At 48.2% G+C, this 25,184-nt stretch overlaps 1 protein-coding gene across 2 annotated transcripts in view; it reads left to right on the top strand.

Annotated features, from left to right (window-relative positions):
* The window catches only part of Nt5m (5',3'-nucleotidase, mitochondrial), a 37,427-nt gene extending 19,236 nt beyond the window's left edge, over window positions 1-18,191 (top strand). Inside the window, exons 3-5 of one of the 2 annotated variants that reach the window (XM_004640306.2) lie at window positions 4,144-4,204; window positions 16,184-16,298; window positions 17,410-17,644. In XM_004640306.2, the coding sequence (XP_004640363.1) occupies window positions 4,144-4,204; window positions 16,184-16,298; window positions 17,410-17,552 (319 nt within the window). In that variant the 3' untranslated portion in view covers window positions 17,553-17,644. Of the gene's footprint in view, window positions 1-4,143; window positions 4,205-16,183; window positions 16,299-17,409 lie in introns of both variants that reach the window. The other variant, XM_023700174.1, reaches the window with a different exon arrangement.
* The last annotated feature ends 6,993 nt before the right edge of the window (window positions 18,192-25,184 follow it).

The following is a 25,184-nucleotide window of genomic DNA, read 5'->3' as shown; positions in this document are numbered from 1 at the left end:
ATTTATCCTGAGACTCTGTACCTCAAATTGTAGATCCATTGTCAGTGTCAGCCATGTGGATGAGTCATGGCCATTGCTTGGCCAATTTGCGCTCTGTGAAAGCCTGAGAGAATGTTTTCTCTCCATGGGACTCTCTTTACGCACATCTACATCATCGATCACTTTCCTCTTTGGCCCCATAATCTCCTTGATCAGAGAATTTGGGACACTACTGAATTACATGACGTTATAGTCAAGTTCTCATATGTCCTGAGTCTTAATTTACCTTGGAAGGCTAGGGCCAAAATGTTGGCTTTCCTTGTGGCCCTCCTTTTTCTCTAATTTTTGGTCCACAAACTTAGGTTGTTAACCCTCCAGAAGAGAAGCTTATTGTTATTGCCATATAACCTAGACTGTTGAGCTTAAGCTCACTATCTGTCTGAATATCAAACATCTTAGGAATAACATGGAACAGGTATTTTTCATCAAATATTGATATGTTAAACTTTAAGTCCCTACAGAATATGACAAAAAATTTAAAAAATTAAAATATATTTAAAAAATAGGAATAAAGAATTATATATGTTTACACATAAGTGCAGAAATCTAACCATATACAACATTGTAGCAGGACAGTCCCACAACACTCCTTTTCCTGTTTCCTTCCTTCATTCACCACCCCCTTCCTTTTTATTTTTTTATTTTTTATTTTTTAAAATTATTTTATTGAGAAAGAAATAGCAATGTGACAGTTTCAAAACAGGTTAGTAGGACAGTTACAATAATTAATACATTGCATATTGTTGTCTTCGTAGTAGTTGTTCATAGTACAAGATGCACACATGATAGCCTGTCCAAACACTATTAGTACAAATCTGTCTTCTCATTGAATTAAGAGAAAATAGCTGTACATCTATTCTATTTTGTATATACAGATAAAAAGGTCCTTTATTTATATCCCCTTTCTTTGTTTATTTTTGTCAGAGAAGGGTATTCCATTGCCATTTAAATTTTTTCCATAATTTTATTGATAAACAAGTATCAATAAGACAGTTTCTTTCTTTCTTTTTTTTTCCCGGAACCAGGGATTGAACTCAGGCCCTTGTGCTTGTCAGGCAAGCACTTAGTCTACTGAGCCATCTCCCCGGCCCCTAATGAGACAGTTTCAAATCAAATTGGTAGGACAGTTTCAATAATTAACACCCCCTTCCTTTTTAAACAATCATCTATCCGAGAGACAGCATGGAAGCAACTGGTGTGTCATGACAAGCAGCACATATTCAGAAGACCAGAATGACAGGCACTCCAAGCATGAACCTACTATTACAAATTGCCGTCTTCAGTGCTGTTGCTTAGTTCACAGGTGTCAGTATATATAGTTAGTCAGGCTGAGAATCCTTCCAGTTAACTGCTAGATTCAGAAATGTTCTAAAGATTCTCAGGATCATTGCCTTACCCATCTTACACATGTAACTGCATGGCTTGCCTCTGTCATGTTTCCTAGCTCTTCTCCTTGCTCTCTCTTCATTGTCTAGTCCTCAAGTTCTTGCTCTCCTTTTAATTGTATTTATACCTTTCTATTTGTATTTCTTCTTTTGGGTTCTTACTGTATTTGTTCTTGTAAGATTTTCAACTGACAGTGGCTCTATCAGGATAATGTCATCATAACTACTACAGGTGAATAGTAGTTAAATGTAGATTTAAGGTAAGAGATACCGGGACATGTTTGAATGAGGAGGAGGAGAGAGGGAGAAGTTAGAGGGAAAATACCTTTGTGAAGATGGAGGCAAATGGGTGCAAATGGAGGGGAGAGTGCAGATGGTGGTTGAGCCAGAGGATGGGTGGCTGCTATGGCATACATGAGAACCGCAAGCCAGTATAGTGATGCGTGAAGAGAAGCGTGGGATCCCATGGTGAGGAGAGTGAGGCTCAGAAAAGGCGTGCTCTGACTATGTGGGGGAACCTGCGGTGAGCACCTCCAAGGCCCTGGAAAGTAGTCTGCTGTGCAGTCACAAGGCCCCCAAAGACTTTGTGATTTTTCTCTTTTCTTTTCTTTTTTTCTTCTTTCTTTCTTTCTTTCTTTCTTTCTTTCTTTCTTTCTTTCTTTCTTTCTTTCTTTCTTTCTTTCTTTCTGTTCTTTTTTTTGTCTCTAGCAACCTTCAGTTGTTTGGGTGGAGGTGAGAGAAGTTGGACTGTGGGTTCTTTCAGGCCTGGCAAAATAGTCCTCTGTGGAGCAAGATATACACAAACAGTGATTGCAGGATGGATCACAAAGTGTGAGTGTGCAAAGCCAGGATGTCAAGCTGGTGGTGAGGGAGTGTGCAAAACTGGTATGCATAGTCCTTGTCCCTCTTGAAAAGACTGAATAATTGAGAACAGAGTGCTTGAATGTGTTTGTCTTGGGTGGGGACCAGGGAGGCCAGGCTCCATGTGCTGATGGAAGAAGTTTTGGGGATAGGAAAAAGGGAAGAGGAGGTATTTGGAGGTGAGGAGGGATAGGAACTGAGAGACTATGTGTTGGATCTGCACGTATGTACGTGTGTGCGTGTGTGCAACATCGCTAGGCTCTTGAAGAGCAGGGGAAGAGGGAATGGTGTTGAGCTGGAAAATGGGGTGTACAGGGACAGTATCTGGCCAATGGTAGATGACCACAGCAAGGAAGAATCAAAGGCTAGTCCCTTTGGAGATAGAGCTGAAAACAATCACTGGGCAGTAGCTGAGTTTTGCAGGAACATAGCAGGTGTAAGGACACAATTGGCAGAGGAAGTGCAAAAGCTGGGAAGACCTCAGATAATGACAGGTATATGCAGCACTCTGGGGACCAGCAGGCTTCCATGGGACTCTCTGGGGGCCAATTTGCCAGAGAGAGAGTTGGGAAAACATCTTCTGCATCTCAGCTTGATGAGCTGGGTGGTGCCAGTGTTGGAGCTGAAGCTTTTGAGGCTGTTTGGGGCCAGATGACTCTTGATAGTTATGGCTCCAAGGCCCTTGGGGGTGTGGGGAGAAGCAACACCCAAGAAGCCTTTCTGGGTCAGGGCCGGCTCCCCTGTGGATTTGGCTTGGTACCTTTACTGTGGGAGGGCTGTACTGTACCATATACAGAGCTAGCACCTGTTTTGAGGGGTATGCGCTGCTCAGTACACGGGATCTAAGCTGTTCTGTTTGGCCTGAGGCCAGAGCATTAATACATGGTACTGGAATTCTTTTTTTTTTTAATTTATTTATTTGTGTGTGTGTGTGTGTGTGTGTGTGTGTGTGTGGCCAGCTCAGCCCACCAGGGGGCAGGGCTGGTTGGCATGTGGTGCTGGGGGATTGAACCGCAGTCCCTGTGCTTTGCTAAGCTTGTTCTAAGTAGGTGCTTTAGACCACTGAGCCGTCTCACCAGCCCTAAGGCTGCTGTCTTTTATTTCCTTTTTTTTGCGGAACCGGGGATTGAACTCAGGCCCTTGTGCTTGCCAGGGAAGCGCTTATTCCACTGAGCCATCTCCCCAGCCCCTGGAATTCTTCATTTTAAATGTTGATTTCTTTCCTTTGCATTGCATGGGACCTCATTTTTCCCTCGAGTAACTCTAGGATCTGTCTCCCATTCCCCCCTTTTTGGTGTGGATGGAACCCAAATGTCTTGTGCATGCTAAGTGTGTACTCTACCACTGAGCCAGACCCCCAGTCCTTTTATTTTATTTATTTATTTTGGATTTTTGAGACAGGGTCTTGCTATGTAGTTCACACTGGCTTTCAACTCACTATGGAGCCCAAGCTGGCCTCGAGCTCTTGGCGATGCTTCAGCTTCATCCTCCTGAGTGCTGGGAATCCAGGCCTGTGCCACCATGCCCAGATCTCTGTGTTCTTTAATGCTGGGCTTGTTACCAAATGCTTCTTTTTCTTTGTATTTCCCTGTTCCAATTTTAGGAGTGTCTGAGCTCTGCTAACCTTTTAGGTCTGGCCCTGTAAAAATTGCTGCAAGTTTTCTGTGCTTCCATGGCCATTGCATGGGCCAGAAATGCAACATCTCTGCTGTGGAGACACAGAGCAGTCGGTTTCCCATCACATGTGTGACACTTAGACCCTAAAAGGGGCTCAGTCTAAAAGGGTACGGAGGTGTTGGGAAGCTAGCATGGTGGTGGCCACAGACTTCAGGCTCACTGTCCTTTCTCTTCTTGGCAGCACTGACGTGTTCATCTGCACAAGCCCCATCAAGATGTTCAAGTACTGTCCCTATGAGAAGGTAAGATGTGCCTCTTGCTCTGGACAGCCCTCACCCTGTGCAGTGCAGACAAAGGCTGATGGCTCATCTCTTCTGATAGGAAGGTGCAGACTCAGTGCCAGGTCCCCAGTGCTTGCTCTCTGGCTCTGTGCCAGTGTTCCCCAGGGACTTCTCCTGTACTGTTCTCAGCCCCCCCCCCATTCCCTTTCTGGTGAGGCCTCATTATTGTGACAAGGGATTGATGGAATAGATACCCATCAACAGTTTGGAGCAATGTCATTTGTCAGATGTACTTGTCCCTGAACAGGCTTATGACAGAGGTAATGAAGAGAGAACCATGTTTGGTAAGCGGCTGGAAGGTTGTGGACAACATTACATGAAAAGTCTAACAAAGGGGAAGTGGCTCAAGTTTATTTTGCTACATAATCTCTTTTCTCTCCTTACTGAAAAGAAAGAAAATGACATGAAATGAAGATTTTTCTGGAATTTGGGAAGCTGCAGTTTCCAAACCCAGAGGATAGCTCTGTTGCCAGGAAGAGGGCACTTGGCAGGGAGATTCAGAGCCTGGCTCTCGCCCAAGGTTTCTGAGCATCTTCCTCAGCAAGAAGGCTAGATTTCCAGCCCAGATCTCTGCTGGTAGGAGCTTCCAACCTTCAGGCATGAGTTCTGAGCGTCTTCTCTTTCCTCTCCTCACTCCAGCTCCATGTCAGGAACTGCAGTTACACATTCATCCAGTATTAAGTACCTCTGGTATACCTACTGTGGAATTATGCCAGTGCTTGTTGCCTATATCCCCATCCCATAGTTACCTTTGAATTTTCCAGAAGCATGAGATTAGTTAAACCTAGGGAAGTAAGGTCCCTGGTCTATAGTTTGTGGCTGCGGTGTGAGCAGTAAAGGCTGGGCCTTCTCTTTCTAGTAAAGTAATGGTCTCCAAGTGAGGGTCCTCCATGGTCAGCCTCCCCCAGAGACTCAATAGAAATCAACGTTTTTCAGCCCTGCAACAGATCTTCTGAACCAGAAACTCTGGCAGCTCCAGTGTGATCTTGATCGGCTCTCCAGGTAACTCTAATGCAGCCCTCAGCTTGAGTACTGGAGTGGGGAATACAATGGCTGCTTCCACCAGTCTTGCACTGGGTGGTCACGTGGCTGTTCAGGATCCTTTGGTAGCTGTGGGGAATTGGTTTCAGGAGTCCACCTCACCCAATCATTACCTGAAGATGCTCAAGTCTCATATATAAAGTGGCTTGGTATTTGCATATAATATGTGTACCTCTTCTCATATTCTTTAAATCATTTCTAGATGACATACTATCTACTGCAATGTAAATGGTATGTGAAATAGCTATTATACTCTATTGTTTAGGGAGCAGTAACAAGAAATAGTTACTGTACATGTACAGTATATATGTACATGTTAAGCATATATACAATTACTGAAAATTTCTGCCCTGTGATTGGTTGAATTCGTGGATAGGAAAGGATATGGACTTTATTCACTGGTGTAAGGCTGGTAAGGTGGCTCTTTACCCATTCCTGTGTATTTACACATTTTCTTAGTGATGACCTCCTAGCCTGCACCACAGCTTCAGTGAGGTCACCAGCCTGATGTGTCTGTCCCATGTCAGTGTCTGTGTGTGTCTTTGTCTTTCCCTCCCTCACAGTGAACACAGTGCTGTCTACCCTCCTTGGCCAGTGTGCACTGAGCCCAGTACCTTGTGTATTCTGTTTCTAAATCTGACATTCATCTCTATCTTTATTCCCTTTATCATCAGCTCAGCATTTCTTCCCAGAACTGCTAATGTTGCCCCTAACCTGCTGGCTCATTTTAGTTCCACACAGAGCTAATGAGGCATTTCATAAGGCATATCACGTCAGCCCTTTCCTAATAGCTTCCCTTTTAAAAGTCTGTGTAGAGACTCCTGGCATTCCCTTCAGGCCTTCCTGCCTCTCTCCACTGAGGTGCTCTCCACCCTCTGTTTCTTTTGTTTCCACCCTCTTTTCTTGAGCCACCCTAGTCTCCAAACATCTTCCTCTCTTGCTGTTGCACTCAGAAACTTCCCCACACTTCCTCACTGTCTCTGAAGTATATTCTTTTTTCACTTTGTTATATCTGTTGGCCCTGTTTCCTGTGTGGCACTGAGGACCATTTGGAATGGGTTTGTGTCTCTGCCTCTGTCTTTTTACTCACTGTCTCCCACTGGGCTGAGGTCCATGAGGGCAGCAATTGTCATAGCAGTGCTGGCTGTAGCCTCCAGTGTCCAGCTTAGGGGCAGCCCCCTACCCCTCAAATTCAGCATTTGGTATTGGGTGAAGAGACCCCTTGTTCAGCTAAGAGCTGTCAGATGCCTTTGTGTAAGGATGTTTGTCACTTACTAGACGTCTCTAATACACCAGGCACTGTCCTTTAGTTACTACTTATGAGGTTTACAGAACACCCTTGTAATTGGAGAGATGGAGAAACTGAGGCTCAGAGAGGTGAGAGAGCTCGTCTGCTGGATCCAGTGATCACACACAGCCAGTGAGGCCTGGGCCTGTCTGTTTATCCCTCCGCTTATACTCAGCTTCTGTCTCCTCCTGCAGGCTGCTCACACTCCCTGGAGAGGCCCCGGAGCCTTTGAAGGGATGAAAGTCAGGACTCCTCTCTAGCACACTAAGAGCTTTAAGCTAATGAAAATAGGATCTATTAGAAGGATGTTAGTTTGCTCAGAGAAGGAAATAGGAAGAAGCAGGCTTTAGACACCAGGAGGCAATCTGTCTAGTTAATATTCTTCTAAAACACTGGAGTGCTGTTGGTGTTCATCCTGGGGTTTCATAGCTCCAAGAATCACAGTCCAGAAGATGCTCTTAAATGTTACTTGTAATCTCCCCCACAAGACTGTGTAATCAGTGAGCTGAGCGTGGGTCCCACACTCCAGGTACTAGGGCTATGCCAAGTGCAGCTGCTGGCCGCTCTCGTCTGTGAGTATGAGTCTGGCAGTGAAAGCCCAGGGAGGAGATGAGGACTGATTGTCCTTTATAAGGCTGCTGCTGATGGAAGAATGGTGGCTTCCAGAAAAAAAAACAGAGGTGACCTTGTCAGAAGACGGGTGCACTAATGATGGTAGGTGTCCTGAAAGAAAAAAGCAACAGAAGCCCACATCCACATTCCTGCCACCTAGAGAGGAACACTGCTAAGGTTTTGATGTGTTCTTTTTAGTTTCACTTTGATGCCTGTTAAATATAATGCATATATTTTTAAAAATCTCATATGATTTACTACTTTTTTTTGCTTAGTATTATATCTTTTAGGGTTTTTTTTTTTTGTCACCAAACACTATTATTCAGAAATATGACTTGTTTAAAACTGAAGATATTTTGTGAATAGGTGTTTGTATTATTATGTTCTTAGTGTAAGTTCCAATAAAAGGATTAGTGTGCCACAGGAGGAAATGTCGGAGTCTGGTACATGTTACACAAAAAGTTTTGTCCATTTCCAGTAAGTACACTAGGGGTGAGCACAGTTCACACTTCCTACTGGCCCAGGCTATGCCCTGTCAGCTGATGGAGAAGGGGGGACACAGGGCACAGGCGTGAAACAGGGCAAGTATGCAGCATTATCTAAAGACATTCTTGGTGGTATGTTTTTGCCAGTGGCTGTAGGGACTGGCTAGAAGGTGGGGGTAGGCCAGGCTAAGCATGTTAACTTGCCTATGTCCCAACCACCTGAGATGAAGGTAGCTCCTGCCATACTGCCTACCGTATCCATCTATTATCCTGCTCTGACCACTCCTCTGGCCTGACAACATGCCTACCACCTTCCCTGCCCAATGTGGGTGGACATTTTTTACCTCAGCTGACTGGCCAAAGGAAGTAGGTGTCACTGGTTTCTCTGTACTGTGCCTGGGGCTGGTGTTGCAGGGCAGGCGGCTGGTCTAGGACATGCATACAAGGTGTTTTGCCTTCCTGGGTCCACTTTTGGCTCTATTCACTGGAATGTGATCACCATGGGAATCCTAAGTGGAAACACTTCTCCATGAATATTCTCCTCTGACGACCCAGACAAAAGAAGAGAATCCGGGTAGCTACGATCTCACTTTTTTATCACACACTAGGGTTAGAAATGATCCACATCCAGGTTACCAGACCCTTCCTTCCTCCTAGAGTATACTGGCATTTAACCTCAGAGCACAACAAGCTTGTGTTGGCTGTAGGCAAGAGCTTTTTCTCTATGATAACCCACTAACTTAATACCTTTGCAGAGTAGGGACCATGCTTGCCCTATTTTATAGATTGGAAAATGAGGCAGGAGAGGTTAAGGTGCTTGTCCAAGGTCAGCAGCAGGAAGGTAGTGAGTCAAGTGTGGGACCCCGTGCAGTCTTCTCCTGTGCCACATCACCCCTCTTCTCAAGCTCCACCAGACTGGAACTTGAGTAGCATGATTTTTGCTTTTGCTCCCAAAGAAAGATTTTTTAAAAATCCACAGCAAGTTCTTCATTTAGAGGCATGACAATGCATCTGGACTTTTTCTAATTCCATAAGGGGAGTAATGACATGCCACATTAAGTGAGGTACTGGAGTGTGAAGCAAAGTGTGTTCTCATGATTTGAAGGCTGGTTTCTGGCTGACATGTTGGTGGAGTCTATTTTAGTTTTAACAATAATTGGTAGAGTACTTGCCTAAGAGACCCTGGCTTAGATTCCCAGAAACACACACACACACGCACACACACACACACACACACACCACCCATGTGCATACACACACATACTCCTCCATACACATGCACACACACACACACACACACACACACACACACACACACACGCTGCAAAAAGAAAGAAAAACGGGTAATGAATTAAATTTCTGCATATTTTACTCCAAATTGCCCAGTTGCTCCCAGTCTGTGAACCTATCATCCACTTACGTTAAAGAGCCCAGAGCTGCTTCTGCCATGTGAAGAGCCCACAGATTCTCAGGAATCTACATGATTGTGTATGTGAGCCACGCAGCTGCAACCCAGTAACTTTACCCTGGAGACTGTGGTTGGTGTGCTTGCATTTCACCTCAGTTGTCTTAGTTCATTTTCTGTTGTTACAACAAGATACTGGGGTCTGGGTATTTTATGAAAAATGGGGGTTATTTTGGCTCATAGTTCAAGAGGCTAGAAGTCCAAGATCAAGGTGCTGGTGTCTGGTTATCATCTGGTGGGGGCCTCACGTGGCTTCAGGTCAGGGAGGAGAGCAGAATGGCAAACAAGTTCCCGCTGAGGAGGCAGAGCGTGAGAGGTGCTGTTCATTTATACAACCCGTTCTCAGGGTAACGGACCCAGGCTCTGAGCCCAAGAACTCCCAGACCCATGCAAGAGGCGTTGCTACACTCAAGGCCTCCACTCTGTGAGCTAAATGCCTCCAACACTATAGCGCAGAGTTAAGCCCCAGTGTGAATGAAGGTGGGGACAAGCCATATTTAAGCCTCAGCACCAGTATTTCTTTTCTAAATTCAAAATGAAAGAACAACTGGGATGAGGGAAAGGAGAAAAGAAAGAAGGAAAGGAAACACACACACACACACACACACACACACACATATGTTAGTGAAAATAATTATACTACTAATTTCTATTGTTTTTTTGTTTGTTTTTGTTTTTTGTGTTTTTGACACAGGATCTCATGATGCACTCCAGGCTGGCCTTGAGCTCATTTTGTAGCCCAAGCTGGCTTTGAACTTGCAACTGTCCTCCTGCCTTAACCTCCTGAGTCTTGGGATTACACATGTGTGCCACTATGCCCAGTTTTCTTTTGGTTTATTGCAAGGAACAGTTAGTGCTTACTTTTTAAAACCAATTTTGTAGGCTTATATCTGGTAATCTGACCAATTACCTTGAAGATCATAGTATGCAGTATAGCAACCATTGTTATTTCCTATCATCTTGGTTTGAAATTTTGTATCTTTTTAATGTTTTTAAATGTTTTTATTATCTTTACAATAAAAAAGAATCTTTCAGATTAAGTTTTTACCTTGACCCAAAAACTTGATAATACTGCAAAGAAAAAAAATGCAAATACCTCATTTACATTAGTATAAAAGTCCTAAACAAAATATTAGTAAATTAGATACATGAAAAGCATAGCATGAAAAATATATGTAACACCTGAAGAAATGGTTTAGCCTAGATCAAGTCATATATCCTGAAGACCTCTGGTCTTTGTGGTGTTGTCTTTCAAATTGTTTGTCTCCTTTTTACCCCCTGCCCCCAAAAACCCAAAACAAAAAGAAGTGCCCCGTCTTTGGGTCAGTGCACCTGCAACTACCATGCCTAGCCAGGAGAGTCAAGCTCTGAGCTGTGGGGCTGGTCCTGAGCTTGAGGACCTCATGGCTTAGGGAGCGCCAGCAGCTAGATGGGCAGCTGTCCCAGCTGTCTGTCCCAGCTATTCCCCTGCTACAGCCATCCTCTCCAGCATCTTCCTTCATTCGTCTCAGTTACTTTTCTCTCATTGATGGGACAAAATACCCAACACCCAAAATTAAGGAAGGAAAGGTTTATTTAAAGCGCACAGTTTGGGGAGGTTTCAGTCTATACTTAGCTGGCTCCGAGGCAGAGTGGCCCATGGCAGAGAGCAGCAAGTCCGTGACAGCTCCAAGGCAGAGAGCACCAGTCCGTGACAGCAGAAAACAACTAAGAGCTCAGGGAAGGGCAGCAGCTGCAGCTTTTAGCCAACCTTTCTCCCCTCATATTGTAAACAAGCTGTGGAGGTGTAGAACTCCCATAATGTCCATGCTCTCCTTTTGCACAGGATGAGGATGTTTACAAAGTGAGAATCCAGGCTCTCTCTTGAGTCACTTAATTAAGCTTCTAAACTCAAGTTGACACAATGTATCAACTAGTACACCATCTTTATGATTTCTGGGCTTTTTATTCAGGGACTTCCTGCCCACAGCCTTGGAAAGAGGGGCCTGCCCTGCAAGTCCCTTGTTATATCTCATGTCTAGAAGTCCACTCAAAGCTTCCTGTGGTCACAGGTGGGGCTTTTCAGAGGTGCCTGGGTCTAGAGTGTGTGATGCTGGAATTAAGGGATTTGACGTAGTCTTGGGAGTGGATAATGGGATGAATATAAAGGGACAGAAAGAAGGCAGGCTGGCTGAGGCCGCTTCCTCACTACTGTGCTGCTTTGCTGGCTTCCTGCTTTCTGCCACTGTTACCTGTTTCTCCCCATGATGCCCCTCTGCCAAACCTGCCTCGCAGCCAGCCAGTTGTGAGCTGAAACCTCTACAAACAGAACTAAAATAACCCTTTCCTCCTTCAACTTTGGGTGTCCGGTATTTTGTATTAATGATAAGAACTTAAGATATTCCTTCCATAATTCTTTAGATACATGTAGTTTAGATTTAGCTTGACTTTTTTTCCAATTTTGGTTTAGAAATGACACTACTATTTTACACTTACATAACTTCACCATTTGTTGGGCTGAACTATATTGTTTGATTAGTTTATTTGTAGTATTGGGGATTGAACTTAAGGCCTTCACACTGAGCTACATCCTGTCTTTTATCTTTTTTCTTTTTAAAAGACAGGGTTTCTCTATGCAGTTCAGGCTGGTCTTGAACGTACTTTGTAGCCCAGCCTGGCTTCAAACTCACAATGATCCTCCTACCTTGGCCTCCCAAGTGCTCAGATTACTAGTGTGTGCCACCATGCCCAGTGTCTTTTTTTTTTTTTTTAGGTAGGGTCTTGCTAAGTTGCCTAGGTTGGTCTTGAACTTGCAGTCCTCCTGCCTCAGCCTCCTAAGTAGGTGAGATTATAGGTGTGCGTCACCACATCTGGCTGGCTAAACTGTTTTATCCTTGTGTTTTCAGGAATCAAAATGAGTGGTCCAGAGTGAGCAGCACCTCCCTAAGAGCACAGCAGCTAATAACTAGAGGATAGTCCTATTCCAGTCTTGCTCTGTTCTTGCCTTATCCCTCTGAGGCTCACCTCGTTGATGGTATTCCACCTCCCCTCCTTGCATACTCCATTTGTAATGTTAGTGAACCTACCTTGAAATGCATCATTTTGTACTATCCAGAGTTGATCTTAGGGCACTGTTGGTGCTGCACATTCTGTGGGATTGACGGCACTGGCAGCCTTGCATGTGTGGAGGTGGAGGGGCACATTGCAGTCTCTACGTTCTATTCACTTTTGCTGTGAAGCTAAAACTGTTTTTGAAAAATAGGCTATGAGCTAGGGATGATGCTCATTAGTAGACCATGAGCTTAGCATGGACAAGGACCTGGGTTGGATCCTTAGCACCAAAATTAAAAAAAAAAAAAAATCAGTTAGAAACATCTGTACATCCTGGGCATGTTGGCAAATGCTTATAATTCCAGCCTCTTGGGAGTGGATGCAGGAGGACTGAAAATTTGAGGGCAGATTGGATTATGTAGCCTTGCTCAAAATAAAATGGAAAGGGCTGGTGGCATAGTGATGAACTGTTCGCCTTGCAGGTGCAAGGCATGGGGCTTCTAGTCTCAGTACCATGAAACAAAGCAAAAATATGTACACACAATGGATACAAGTCCCTTTGGCTCCACATCCTCATCAGCATTGAATGTTACGAGGGCCTGGATGCTGGCCGTTGTGCCAGGTGTGTGGCAGTGTCTCCTGGTTTTATTATTTTATTTATTTTTTTGTATTTTAGGGAAAGGTCTACAGGGTGTTCAGGGTCTCACTACTAGATTGGACTCATAGCGATCTGCCTATTTACAGCCTCCCAAGAGCTGGGTTTACAGGCGCACGCCACCATGCCCAGTCTCAATTGCCCAGTCTCAATTGCTGTGCCCCAGGGGTGGGGCTGGCATTCGCATTTCACTGATGGTGTTGAACCTTTTTTTTTGTGGCCAGTTTAGCCCACCCTGGGGGCAGGGCTGGTGAAGCATGTGGCGTTGGTGATTGGTGATCGAACCACAGTGCCTGCTTGCTTGCCTAAGCAGGTACTTTGGACCACTGAGCTATCTCACCAGCCCGTTGAACCATTTTTAAAGCAGATAGTCCATTCAGATCTTGTGCCTTGTTTTCATGGGGTTGTTACACATAGTTGTGAGAGTTATTTTATGTATTCAAGAAACAAGTCTTATCTAGTAATATACTTTACAAATGTGTTTTCCTAGTTTGTGACTTGTCATTTCATTTTCTTAACAATATCTTTTGTTGGGGCCGGGGAGATGGCTCAGTGGGATAAGCGCTTCCCTGGCAAGCGCAAGGGCCTGAGTTCAATCCCCGGTTCCGCAAAAAATAAATAAATAAAATAATAATAATAATAATAATAATAATAATAACAACAATATCTTTTGTTTTTGTGTATTTAGTACAGGGTCTCACAACGTAGATTGGACTTATAGTGATTCTCCTGTTTTCAGCCTCCCAAGTGCTGGAATTACAGATTCGCACAACCACGCCCAGTCTCAGTTGCTGTCTCAGCGTGCTCTGGGGGTGGGGCCAGCACTGCAAGCCACACTGGGGATTGAATCCCAGCCACTGTGCTCTGCCTAAGCAGGTGCTTTTACTCCACTGAGCTATCTGGCCGGCCCTTAACAATATCTTTGAAGAGCAAGAAGTTTATAGCTTTAGCTTTTATATTAGGTTATGACCCATTTTTATTTATTTGGTATAAGGTCTCACTATGCAGCTAAGACTCATAGTGATCTTCCTGTCTTAGCCTTCCTAGCACAGGGATTACAGGCATGCATTACCATGCCTAGTTTTGGTGGCCGACTTGATTCACCCCAGCTTCCAGGGCCAGCACAGCATTCAATACCAGGGATCAAATGTGGGTCCTTGTGCTTTTTTTTTTTTTTTTTTTTGACAAAGGGCCCCAAACAAGCTTTCTTTCTGGTTTAGTCACATAAATTCACTTATTTCTTTGACTGAAAGGCCATCTTGAAATGTCTTGATATCTTTGGGTTCATTTCTGAAATATCTGAATAGATCCTTTGATCAAAATGTAGTGAGCCTGGTGGGAATTTGATTGTAGTGCATCATAGCTTTTGAACTTTATAATATTGAGTCTCCTGATCTACAGATGAACACAAAAGTGCCTCTATTTATTTAAATTTTGTTTAATTTTTCTCAATAGTGTTTTATAACTCTCAGTGGCCAAGTCTTGCACATGTTTTGTTAATATTGTCTCTACTTCATATTGGGTCTTGTTTTGACATAAAGACTATCTTTAGCTTTTAATTAAAATTTTCATTGTAATAAATACACACAATACAAAACTATCACTTTAGCTGTTTTAAGTATGCAGTTCAGTCTATTTAATTTTTTATGCTATTGTAAATGGCATTTTTGTTTACTTATAATCTCCAAATGAATAAAAACATAAATGACTTTTGTATGCTGACTTTGTATCCTGATTTGTATTCATAATTTTAGTTGATTTTCCGTAGAGTATTTGGAGCTACTAAAGTTTAGTTATAATAACAGTTCTTCCTATGTACTAGGCATTACTCTACATGTGCGTGTTAGTCCTCTGTCCATTGCTGTAACACATACCAGAGATGAATCAACTTATAAAGAAAAAAAGGTCTATTTTGGCTCATACTTTTGGAGGTTTCTGTTGATTCGGTGGAACAAAATCACCTGGTGACTAGGGAGCAAAAGAGGAGGGGAAGGGGGCCAGCTTTCCAGTGTTTCCTTCAAGGCCACACCCTCAGTGACCCAAGGACCTCTCATTAGGCCCATCTCTTAAAGGTTCTACCACCTCCCTAGCACCACTTCAGGGACTGAGACTCCTTAACACATAATTCTCTGAGAGACATGCAGGACCCAGAATGCAGCCATGACCTATATGGAACTTACTTTATTTGACCACACCAGCAACACTCTGAGGAAGCTATATCTTGGTGAGGCCCATCAGCTTTCCCACAGCCTAACTCCTCCATTCTGACTGTGGGGCTGGATGGGTTAGGCCTCAGCTGTGGGGTGAGACCCAGAGCCACAATCCTTTCCTGAGCACTTGTTCTCTGCCTGGCCCAGGGCTGAGACCTCTGTGCACATTTCCGCAGTTCTTCCCCAGCAGTGGTGGTAAGGCAGTGCTGTTACTTTCCGTAACCAGCATGGACTAGACAACTGCCGAGCACAGGCCCACTGCGGGGTGGCCTTGGCTGCAGGAGAGCATGGCAGGGAGAGTGCCATCGCTGCCAGAAGGCAGTGCAGGGGTAACCTGTCTGTAGTCTCTCTGCCTGTGGTGTGATAATTCCACCCTCACTGAGTGGTCTTGTGAAGTAGGTGGGATCCTGCAGCTTTGTAATGGAAGAGCTTTCAGAATAGAGGACCAGTAGGTCACCGCAGGGCTGCTGCTTTAGGAAAATTGCCATCTCAAGGGAAAGGCCACCTGGCAGTTAGTTGAGTTGTATGAGGGGAGGGGAAGGGATTCCCAGTGCAGAGTAGCTGTGAGGCGCAGGTGGTTTGCCAGGTCTGTGGTGGCAGCATCATGCGCCAGCACCTCTGCTTTCCATGTGTCTGTCACCCTGCTGGTTGCCTGTCTATCTCATTCACCATTGTAATACTGGCTGCAAAAAGTGTTTGTCCCTTGCACGGTGAGGAGTTTGGAGTCTGGTGGCTGCTCCTTGAACAGCTCCTCTGTGGCCTGTCCCAGGGTTCTGCCATGAATAGTACAGACGTGCCTGTGACAGCTGACCCTTCCAGAGATAAGCTCTGAGGGCAGAGCTCTTTCTGTGCTGCTTGCACATCAATGAGAAAGGAGCCTGTGGGCATAGTGCTGGTGATGCAGTGGCCTCTGAGGCTGGACGCTGAGGGCTTGCCATGTCGCCCTGGAGACACCAGGCACGGGTCTAAGTCATGACCCTGTAGTCTTCTAGCTGCAGGAAATGGACATGGGACATTACATCGGATGCGTTCTCTCTCCCTGGGCATTGGCTTTACAGGTGATCCCTTTCCATCATCAGGCGCTGGTACTGGGAGTGCCTAGGTGTTCCCAGCCCTGTCTGACATCACTCTGTTCATCTTCCCATTCGCTTTAGTATGCCTGGGTGGAGAAGCACTTTGGCCCTGACTTTCTGGAGCAGACTGTGCTGACCAGAGACAAGACCGTGATCTCTGCTGACCTCCTCATAGATGACCGGCTGGACATTATAGGCAAGTGGCTTGCAACAGGGGAGGTGTGGGTGAAGCAGGCCTGGGGCTCCATGCCCCCATGTGCCCTTTCCCCTCAGTGCCTACTTTTCTGAAGCTTCCTTGTTCCTGGCAGTGCACTCTGTCATCAGGTCTTGTCAGGTGTCCAGGCTGGAGCTGGCATTGAGTCTCCTGCAAGGGAGACAAGGTCCTTTCAGCATGTGGCCTAAGCACGTGGAAACTCCTGGGAGTCAGGATGTTCAGGGTCTAGCTTTCACCTCACTGGCTGGGTGGCTTCCAGTGAGTCACGTCATGCTTCCCTTGTCTTTCTTGTCTTTTTCATGTAAACGGAGGACTTGACTCTGAACTTCAGATCTTTGCTTTTAGCAACAAACCCTTCTCCCCTTTTTTTTTTTTTTTTCTGCTCAAAAAGTTTGGACTGTGCCTAGCATACAACAGGAAGGCAGAGCATAGTTTTTTGTTGTTGCTGTTTCAAGGTGATTTGAGCATTGTTTTATAGCATGTGCAGCAGCTCCTGGAGTCTTTGGTGGCTGCAAGTCAGTCTGTTGTTTTGGATCTCCTGGGGAGAATACAGAGTATGTCTCTACCTTCTCCTGTGTCCAGACATGGAGTTCACAGAGGGCCCTCAAATGTGCTTAGGGACAGGGCCAGTGCCTCCCAACCCCATGATCTCCCCTAGGAACTCAGGGCCGTCATTGCCCATCAGGCCTGGCGGGCTCCTGTTTCCAACCACAGGAAGCAGGGAGGGCATCCCCTACTTGTGCCAGTGGAGACAGGAGGAGTTGAAGCTTGGGCCCAGGGAACCTGTGGTCAAAACCAGTGAGCTGCATGCGTGGCTGCTCCAATCTGGTGTTCCTGCCTGGAACCATGCTGGGCAGCCAGGCATGCAGTTTGCCTCAGACCTTCCCTACCATAGGAGTGGTAAGGCCCCACTAAGCACATGCACTATGCACTGCCCCCAGTACTGGCTGGGCAGTGCCTCGTTTTCTCCTCACCCCCATGAAAGGTGCTTTCACGGGCACCACTTTCCCGACAAGGAAACAGTCTGGAAATGCATGAGGCCTGTGCCCAGGGCTCAGGGCCTCTGCACTCAAATGCTGCTTTCCTGCTACAGGGGCTGAGCCACACCCCAGCTGGGAGCACGTCCTCTTCACATCCTGCCACAACCGGCACGTGTGGCTGCCTCCCTCACGCCAGCGGCTGCACTCATGGGCGGATGACTGGAAGGGCATTTTGGATAGCAAGCGGACCCGCTGACTGCTGCCTTGCGACTCCCCCTCCACTGATGCCAGTGCTCCTGCTGAGGGCCGACGGACCTGTGGCTCCCTCTGGATGTGTGGGCCAGTACCACCTCCTGCTGTATGCTCCTTCCCCAGCCCTGCCAGGCCTTAACCTGCTCTTGGGTAGGGCTGGGCCTCTGGACCCCTGGACAGAGACACATGCACCCAGGAGGTTTGCACTGACCTGAGGTGGTGGCCTCAAGCTGCCAGGGGTCCTGAGGCTCACGCCAGGGAGTTGTTGAAAACAGTGGCCCTGTCTACTTGCTGGACCTTGTTCAGGTCCCTGAACTGCCAGGGCACCCTGGTCTCTGGGTCTGCTGCTGTCAGCAAGAAGTGCTGGGAATATGATAGCCAAGGTGCTTCCTGGTGGGCCAGAGGCCCTTACTGTCCTGACCACAGTACCTATCCTACTTGCCCAGAGTGTCTGGGCTTCCCGAATGACTTGTCATGTATTCAGCAAACACCAGCCCCTGTGCTAGGGCACAACACTGGTCCTGCCTGTGACCAGCTCCAAGGTACTGCTGCTCCATCCCTGGGATCTTGCTCAGGGCTTGACACAGTGTCAATGGGCTGAATGTTTGTTGAATGCATGAGAAATAAATGCTGTTTACTTAGAGCCTGATATTGTGGCCTCCTTCAGCTTCCACCCCAAGATCCTCTGGTGTGGGGCCCCTCCTCAGGAACCGAGAGTCTGGGGTCCCACACACTGACAAGAGGGGCTTCATGGTGCCTCCCCCCCATGTGTACCTGTGAAAGCTGCAAGTGAAGGCCAAGGCGGGATGGCCCTGAGTGGCAGAGTGGGCAGCTCTGGCATCTTCTGTGTCTACCTTCCTGGCCAAGCCCCCCTCCCTACCTGCTCCATACACTCCTAGTCTCTGCTTCTCTCCCAGGCAAGACCCAGAGCCCTGACTTTCATTCCCTTGAGCAACTGAAAAGATATACCCCGAACCAGAAGTTTCTTGCTGTACTGTCAAGAAGTTTGGAGGCGTATGCCCTTGAAGAGAACATGAGTCACCCACATTTCTCATTTGTCCTACCTCTGAGTTTCTCCTGGTAGGCCTTTCTGTCTCTTATGACTAGAACTATTCAGGGCACCTTAAGGAGAACACCATGGCTGGGGCTTTGTTGAGCTTTCTGGCTTCCTGGCTCTCAGAGCTCACAAGCTTGGGCTCCACCACTCCAGCTTAGGGAGGGTCTTCTGAGCATCATTGCCTCCACTCAGGGAGGGAGGCCCCCTGGGCTCTCACCATAGCTTGAGGAGGAAGGTCCTCTTTAGGCTCTGTAGCCTGAGCTGAGGGAGAAAGGGCTCCTCTGGGCTCTGTCCATCCCCCTTAGGGATGAAGTGTTTCCCCTAGGCTCCTTCACCTTGGCTTGGGGAGAAAGCCCCTCCTCAGTGTCCCATTGGTCCAGCTGAGGAAGGAAAGGGTCCTCCTGAGCTTGGCCAAAGAGCTCTGAGTAGCATTGCTACTCCCTGCAGCACAGCTTTGTCTCTTGCTCGGGGACTGCTCTAGAGGTTGTTCTGAATGGGAATATATGGCTTGCAGCAAGGAATCCAAATGACATGCAAGGTCCAGAGGAGTTCTGGCCATCCTGCTTGAAGGCCCTGGAACAAAGCAGGCTGCAGGTTGCTTGCTTCCCGTTTGCTCCCCAGATCCTGCTGCTCTGAGAAGAGGAAACAGCTGCTGATTGGTGTCGTGCCCAAGAGTCCTCTTGGGGAGGGCCAGGAGAACGTGTGACATGTGGGATGAGTGAGTCATCTGATTGTGACTCCTGGTTGGACTTCATTCTCTTCCTTCCGCAGCAGGGCCAGCCCTTCACCCACCCTGACACACTTTCCCCACTCTGTCCCTGCTGACTGCATGTCTGCATTTAGGGGGACCCTGCAGGTTGAGGGCTGTGCTTCCTCCAGCTGTGAGGGTGATGGCACCTGCCTGGCCCCCAAGGTGGGTGAGGTGGTTGTGTCCCGCGCCTACACGGTGACGGGTAAGACCCACCCAGTGCTGCTGTGAAAACTGCGGTGATGGTGACTCAGGAAGCAAAAACAGCACGGCTCGTTTCTACCTTGGGATCTGTGCCACGGATGGCAGAGCAGTCCTACTGGACGTCCTCAGCTCTGTCTGGGTTTCCCCATCTTCCTGCTGAGGACTAAACAGCCTTCTCCAGAGGATGCAGCAGGGACCTGCACCTGGTCTGATAGTCTTCTCCACCATGCTGGGCACTCCCGGGTATGCTGGAGGTACAGGGAGCCTCCATCCACACACACAGCAGGAGCCACGCAGGACAGACATGGGATGGCCTGGCCCGGACCCTCACTCGAGACATGACCTCCTTGTCACAGCTGCATTTTTCTCCTGACTCTGGGGTGCCCTTGCACCCCATGAATCTGTGAATGTAGGGCTGACCTGATTCCTCTGGCTGGTCATACAAAGCTACAGCGAGAAAACTGTCTGAATCCTGGAGACTGACTCCTGTGAAGTCTCTTCTTTAATGCTGAGGGTTGCTGCTCTGAGTCTTAGAGCCAGTAAGGAAACAACCCCACAGCTGCCATGTTTGTTCTCTGCTCGCCTGGAATCACTTGCCTCAGGGCAGGCAGCCACTGGAGCAGCATAATTAGTGTAAAGGAGCAGAACTAATCGCTGGGGTGAAGATGCTTCAGAACCAAGCCCACCAGACAACAATGCCAAGGTGCCTGTGGTATACGAGGACATGCACTAGGGAAAGGCCCAGTGCCGGGGGCTGGAGAGGGCCTGAGCCCAGTTCTAGGGACAGCCCCTCTGCAGGCTTTCCAGAGATGAAGGGCATGTCTTTGTGAGGCCTGCCTGTGTTGCCCTCTGCCATGTATGGGCACTGCTGTCCTCAGTGTCCTTGGAAGAGCAGGGTGCCCACAGCAGCTGGGGCCCTGCACCAGAGCCCCAGTTCACCACCCTTTGTCAGATTTTACCTGAGTGAAGTTGAGGTCACTTTTCTCCATATGGTGGTGTGTGGGGGGGGAACGTATGCTTTTCTTTAAATCCATTTGGTAAACACACCTTCAGATGGGAGAGCTGAGGCTGGTTCTGTCCAGGCTGGGGTCAGCTTGGTCTCAGGTAAGACACAGCTTCACGGCAGGGGTGTGTCAGGGACAAGCTGCTCACTGTCTGGCATCTGGGAAGCACTGGGAAGGGGCCAGAGGGCCTGTGTTTGTGGGTTTCCTCTTCAGTTTTTAAAAACAGTATGAAGGATTGAGTCTGTGTTTAATCTCAACTAAATTTCCCAGGTTGTCCTCAAACTCATGATCCTCTTGTGTCAGCCTCCCAAACAGGATTGCAAGGGGACAGGCACTGTCATACCCAGCTCTTTTCAGCTTTGGTTCCATCTGGGTCCCAGCCTATTGGGCAGTGCCCTCACAGGCAGGGTCGATCTCCCCACTCACTGCTGTCCCACATGCTGGTTATCCTAGAAATGCCCTCACAGACACTTCCAGAAGGGTGCTTTACCAACCTCCTAGGTTTTTCTTAGGCTAAGCAGGTTGGCCATCTAGAATTACCATCACAGGGCTTTTGTCATCCTTCTCAGCCCGCTCCTTTATTCCTGCCTGTGTAGGATGTCCTCTGTCCACAGGGCCTATGAACTGTGTCCTCTGTGAGCTGCAGATGGGCCTTGGGAGGCTCTCTGATGCCACTGCTATCCATTGACCACTCACCCTTGTGGACAGGGTGTTCCCAGACCATACTGACCTCCCAAGGGTGTGTTGTCCCTGAGCCTGGGAGTCTGGCTAGGAGCAGGAAAAAGTCACCTCCACAAGGACCCATGAACAACTCTACTCAGAGAGCTCTAGTCCCTGAGCCCCAAAGACCCCACCTGAGGGGGTGCAGCCCCATCCTTCCTGGACACAGGGTCTTGGGGTTCTCCAGCTTAGACCAGATCCTATCTGCTAGCACTAATGGAATCCATGAAAAATCCTTGCCCCTTGGGTGGTCATGTAGACGTGGTGATGCATGTTAAGGACATGTTGCTTCCATCCTCGTTTTTCTATCCTTCCTCATAAAATCCCTCAAAGCGTGCTATTGTTGTCCTGTGAGGGAGGACAGGGCTGAGAGATTGAGACTTTGTCAAGGCCATACTGTATGTAAGACCCAGGCCCAGCTCTCCTGGTCTTCCTCATGGCCATCTGGCCTTTGTTTTTTCAGAGATCCACGCACAGAGATCAACACTGGTGGCCTGCCGTTGAGGCTAGATACCCACCCAGCAGATATCTCCTGCTGGGGCCTCATCCTCACCTTTCTGCCAGGGACCCAGGGCAGGGTTCTGAGAGATGCTGGAGTCCTCTGCCCACACCAGGTGGAAGCACTGCCCACACATGTGGAGGGACAGTGTGGTGTCCCGACCCCTCAGAAGGATGATGGTCCCATTGGTCAACTTTTTTTGAATTTTTATTACATCACTCGCCTATAAACCATGTTTTTCTTCCAAGGGCTGTACATTCTGTGGGGGCACCAAGTAAGTATGTCCAGTACACTCTCTGCCATGGTGACTTGGTCTCTGCTCAGGCTGGTACAGACCCAGTGGAGGTGGTGAGAGGCACTTCTGTCCTTTCAACATTAGGCTCTGGGCAAGTGGCTGAGCCCTTACAGAACAGACATGGGAGCCCTTGCTGCTTCCCAGCTCCACGAGGAGAGTCTCTCGCTTTCTGGCTGGGAGAGTCCTTGCCGCCCATCTCCTCCCTCTCTGGTTCATGCCGTGATCATGGGCCCATCCCTGAAAGGCCTTCGTGCTGAGTAGCAGACTTCTGTGTGCTTGTGTTCTAGAAGCAGCTCAGACCCTCTGGGGAGTCAGACATGGTTATACATGCCTGCGATCCCCGCAGGAGATCAGTGTGAGCCTGTGGTCAGCTTGTGCCACATGGCGAAAGCCTATCTCAAACACACACCCCTAGCAAGCGAAGTCCGTGCCCCTGGATATGGTGGGCATGCTTTTTCCGGGGGACCAAGTGATGTGGCCAGCGTTCTTTGGAAAGTGCTCTCTGACCCTTTCTCCCCTTCTCTCTGCTGCTGACCCTTGGCCTCAGATCCTCCCAGTGGCAGAGCAGCCAGCACCAACCCCTCCAATCTGGATACCATGCCGAGCCAGCAGTTGAAGCAGCAAAGAAAGGGCCCAGAGGTGGGGAATGCTTGTATCCATGGCAACCCAGCAGCAGTGTCTGTAAAAACTGCTCTGTCTTAGCTACTTTTCTTTCATTGCTGGGATGAAATACTTGATGCCCAAAATGAAGGAAGGAAAGGTTTATTTAGCTCACAGTTTGTGGAGGTTTCAGTCCGTAATCTGCTGGCTCCAAGGCAGGGCGGCTCACGGCAGAGGGCAATACTTCTAGGCAAAGCAACAGGGCAATAGGGGAACAGTGGGGAGCAAGCCTCTTTCCCTCCCTCACATGGTAAGCAGGTTACCTGCCCTGGGGTGGGTGTAGCACTCACACCATCTCCCTGCCCTCCTCTTCCACAGGATGAGGATGTTTATAAAGTGAGGACCCTGGCCACATGATGAGTGGCTTAGTTATGCTTCCAAACTTCTCAGCTTAGCACAATGTACCAACCATTACAAGCTCTGATCCACGTTTCCCACTGAGAAATTGGAGGCTTGGTGAGACTGGATGGTTGGGCCTGAAGTTGAAGTTGCAGAATGGGATCTATACCCACCACCTCCAGGTTAGTGGGCAGCCCAGCCTTAGGTTAGTGGGGGTCCCTGCAGGAAATGAATTGCACTCACAGCAGTTGTGCCTAGCTAGCCAGGTGCACAGGTGTGGGTGGGTGTGACCTAACTGTGGCAGGACAAAAGGAACCAGGGACAATGGCTCCACATCAGGGGCACTGTGTGTTGTGTCTGCCCTTGCACTGGAGGTGAGAAGGACCCTCAGGGATCCTGGCTGTGTGTATGTGGTATCAGCTGGTGATGTGGGACATCACCAACAATACTTTGTGTTCCTGTGGTGCTGGGGATGAACCCAGGGCCTCTTACATGCTGGGCAGTGCCTACCATTCGCTTCACCCAGCCTCACTAATGGCAGCGTTAAGTCTTGGGTTGGTTTCATGATCTGAGTCACATGTGGATTGCTGGTGGTCAGAAGTCTCCACAGTGGCACATCCTTACAGGGACACAGATGCCAGGGGTGGGTGGGAAGGCCTCAGTACAGTCCAGCTGCACACCCTAGTGTGGTCACATGACAGTAGAGGAGGGGGGAGGGAAGGGGAGGAAATGGGAAGGGGGAGGGCAAAAGGGGAGGAGGAGACATGCTTTGAAGCTGCTGCAAGGACCAGCTGCACATGACGAGGCTACAGAAGGGAGCAGCCGCAGTCACTGCTTTGGTGCCCGGACCTCCTTGGTGGCTCTGTGACGATAAGTGGGAACACTGAGAGTTCGTCCTTAGGATGCTGGATATGTGCTGTGGGGCTGGGATGCTGACAGGAAGGCCAAAGATGAAGAGGCAGTGTGGGAGCTGTGGGTCACAGGTACACACACACGCATGCACACACACACACATATGGTGTGTCCTCCCTTTACGGGAGGCTGGCCTGGAGTTGGCACTTTCTTTCTGGGTCACCAGATCCATGTTGGTCGGGACCTGCTGCAGCAGTAGCCCTCTCCTTAGTGCTCACTGTGCTCCCGGCAGTGGGGTTCCCCTGGCTTGGCCTAGGACAACCATCTCTGTATGGAACCTGCAATCCCTCCAGAGCATTGTCCTGATGTGGCCACCAGGTGGCAGGCTGGCCCCACGCAGGTTGTGCTAGGGCGGCTGTTGGACTGGCAGCGTGGCCAGCTGTGGGGAAAGGAGGGGCCCACTTCCCTAAATTCCCTGTGTGCTCTGCCCCCAGGCTGCTGCGGACGGGGGGCTCTACAAGTCACAAACAGCCTCTGGGTGCCACGGGCTTACCCCGCCCTGCTTATCCTGCTTATCAATCTTTTTTTGCAACCACAAACCTTGGACTCCCATCACCTATGAATTTTACGGGCGGCCTAAAAAGAAAACTCATTTTGCTTCCATGTCAGGGCTTGCACAGGTCCCAGCTGGGTTTTTCTCCTGCGCACCTACACCCAGCAGTGCTGTCTGTGTTACAGAGAATAATAAAGCACGTGGGCTCATCCTGGCACCATCTCGCAGACGCTCTGGGATCCTTGGACTTCCTCCAGGAGCCGTTGGTTGCTAAGTCCCAGGGAGCCTCCTGCACCAGTCCTTATTCCTGAGCTTTGGCCACAGCCAAAGCCCCACACTTCTGTGGCCATGACAGGCGAGAGCCACTTTGGCAGTGGTTGTATTTATCCACAACTACCCAGGCCTGAGGGACCAGGCTGAGGAGGACCTGTGAGTTTCAGAGAAGGCCAGGCCAGGCCAGGCCAGGCCTGAGCTGTAGTCCTTAGCAAGTTACCTTCTAAGCCAGATGTGGCGGTGCCTAGTTATAATTGTAGTACTCTGAGAGCCTAGGCACAACAGTTGCAAATTTGAGTTTGGTTTGGACAAGTTAACAACTTGGCAAGAACCTGTCTCAAAAATAAAAAGGGGTCAGGGAGATAGCTCAGTAGAATACGCACTTGCCTGGCAAGTGTCAAGGTCCTGAGTTCAATACCTGGTACCGCAAAA

The sequence above is a fragment of the Octodon degus genome, unplaced genomic scaffold, assembly GCF_000260255.1.
Source record: "Octodon degus isolate 3935 unplaced genomic scaffold, OctDeg1.0 scaffold00122, whole genome shotgun sequence".
NCBI lineage: Eukaryota > Metazoa > Chordata > Mammalia > Rodentia > Octodontidae > Octodon > Octodon degus.
The sequence above is the reverse complement of the archived record's forward strand: the minus strand, read 5'-3'. Positions and strand labels throughout refer to the sequence as shown.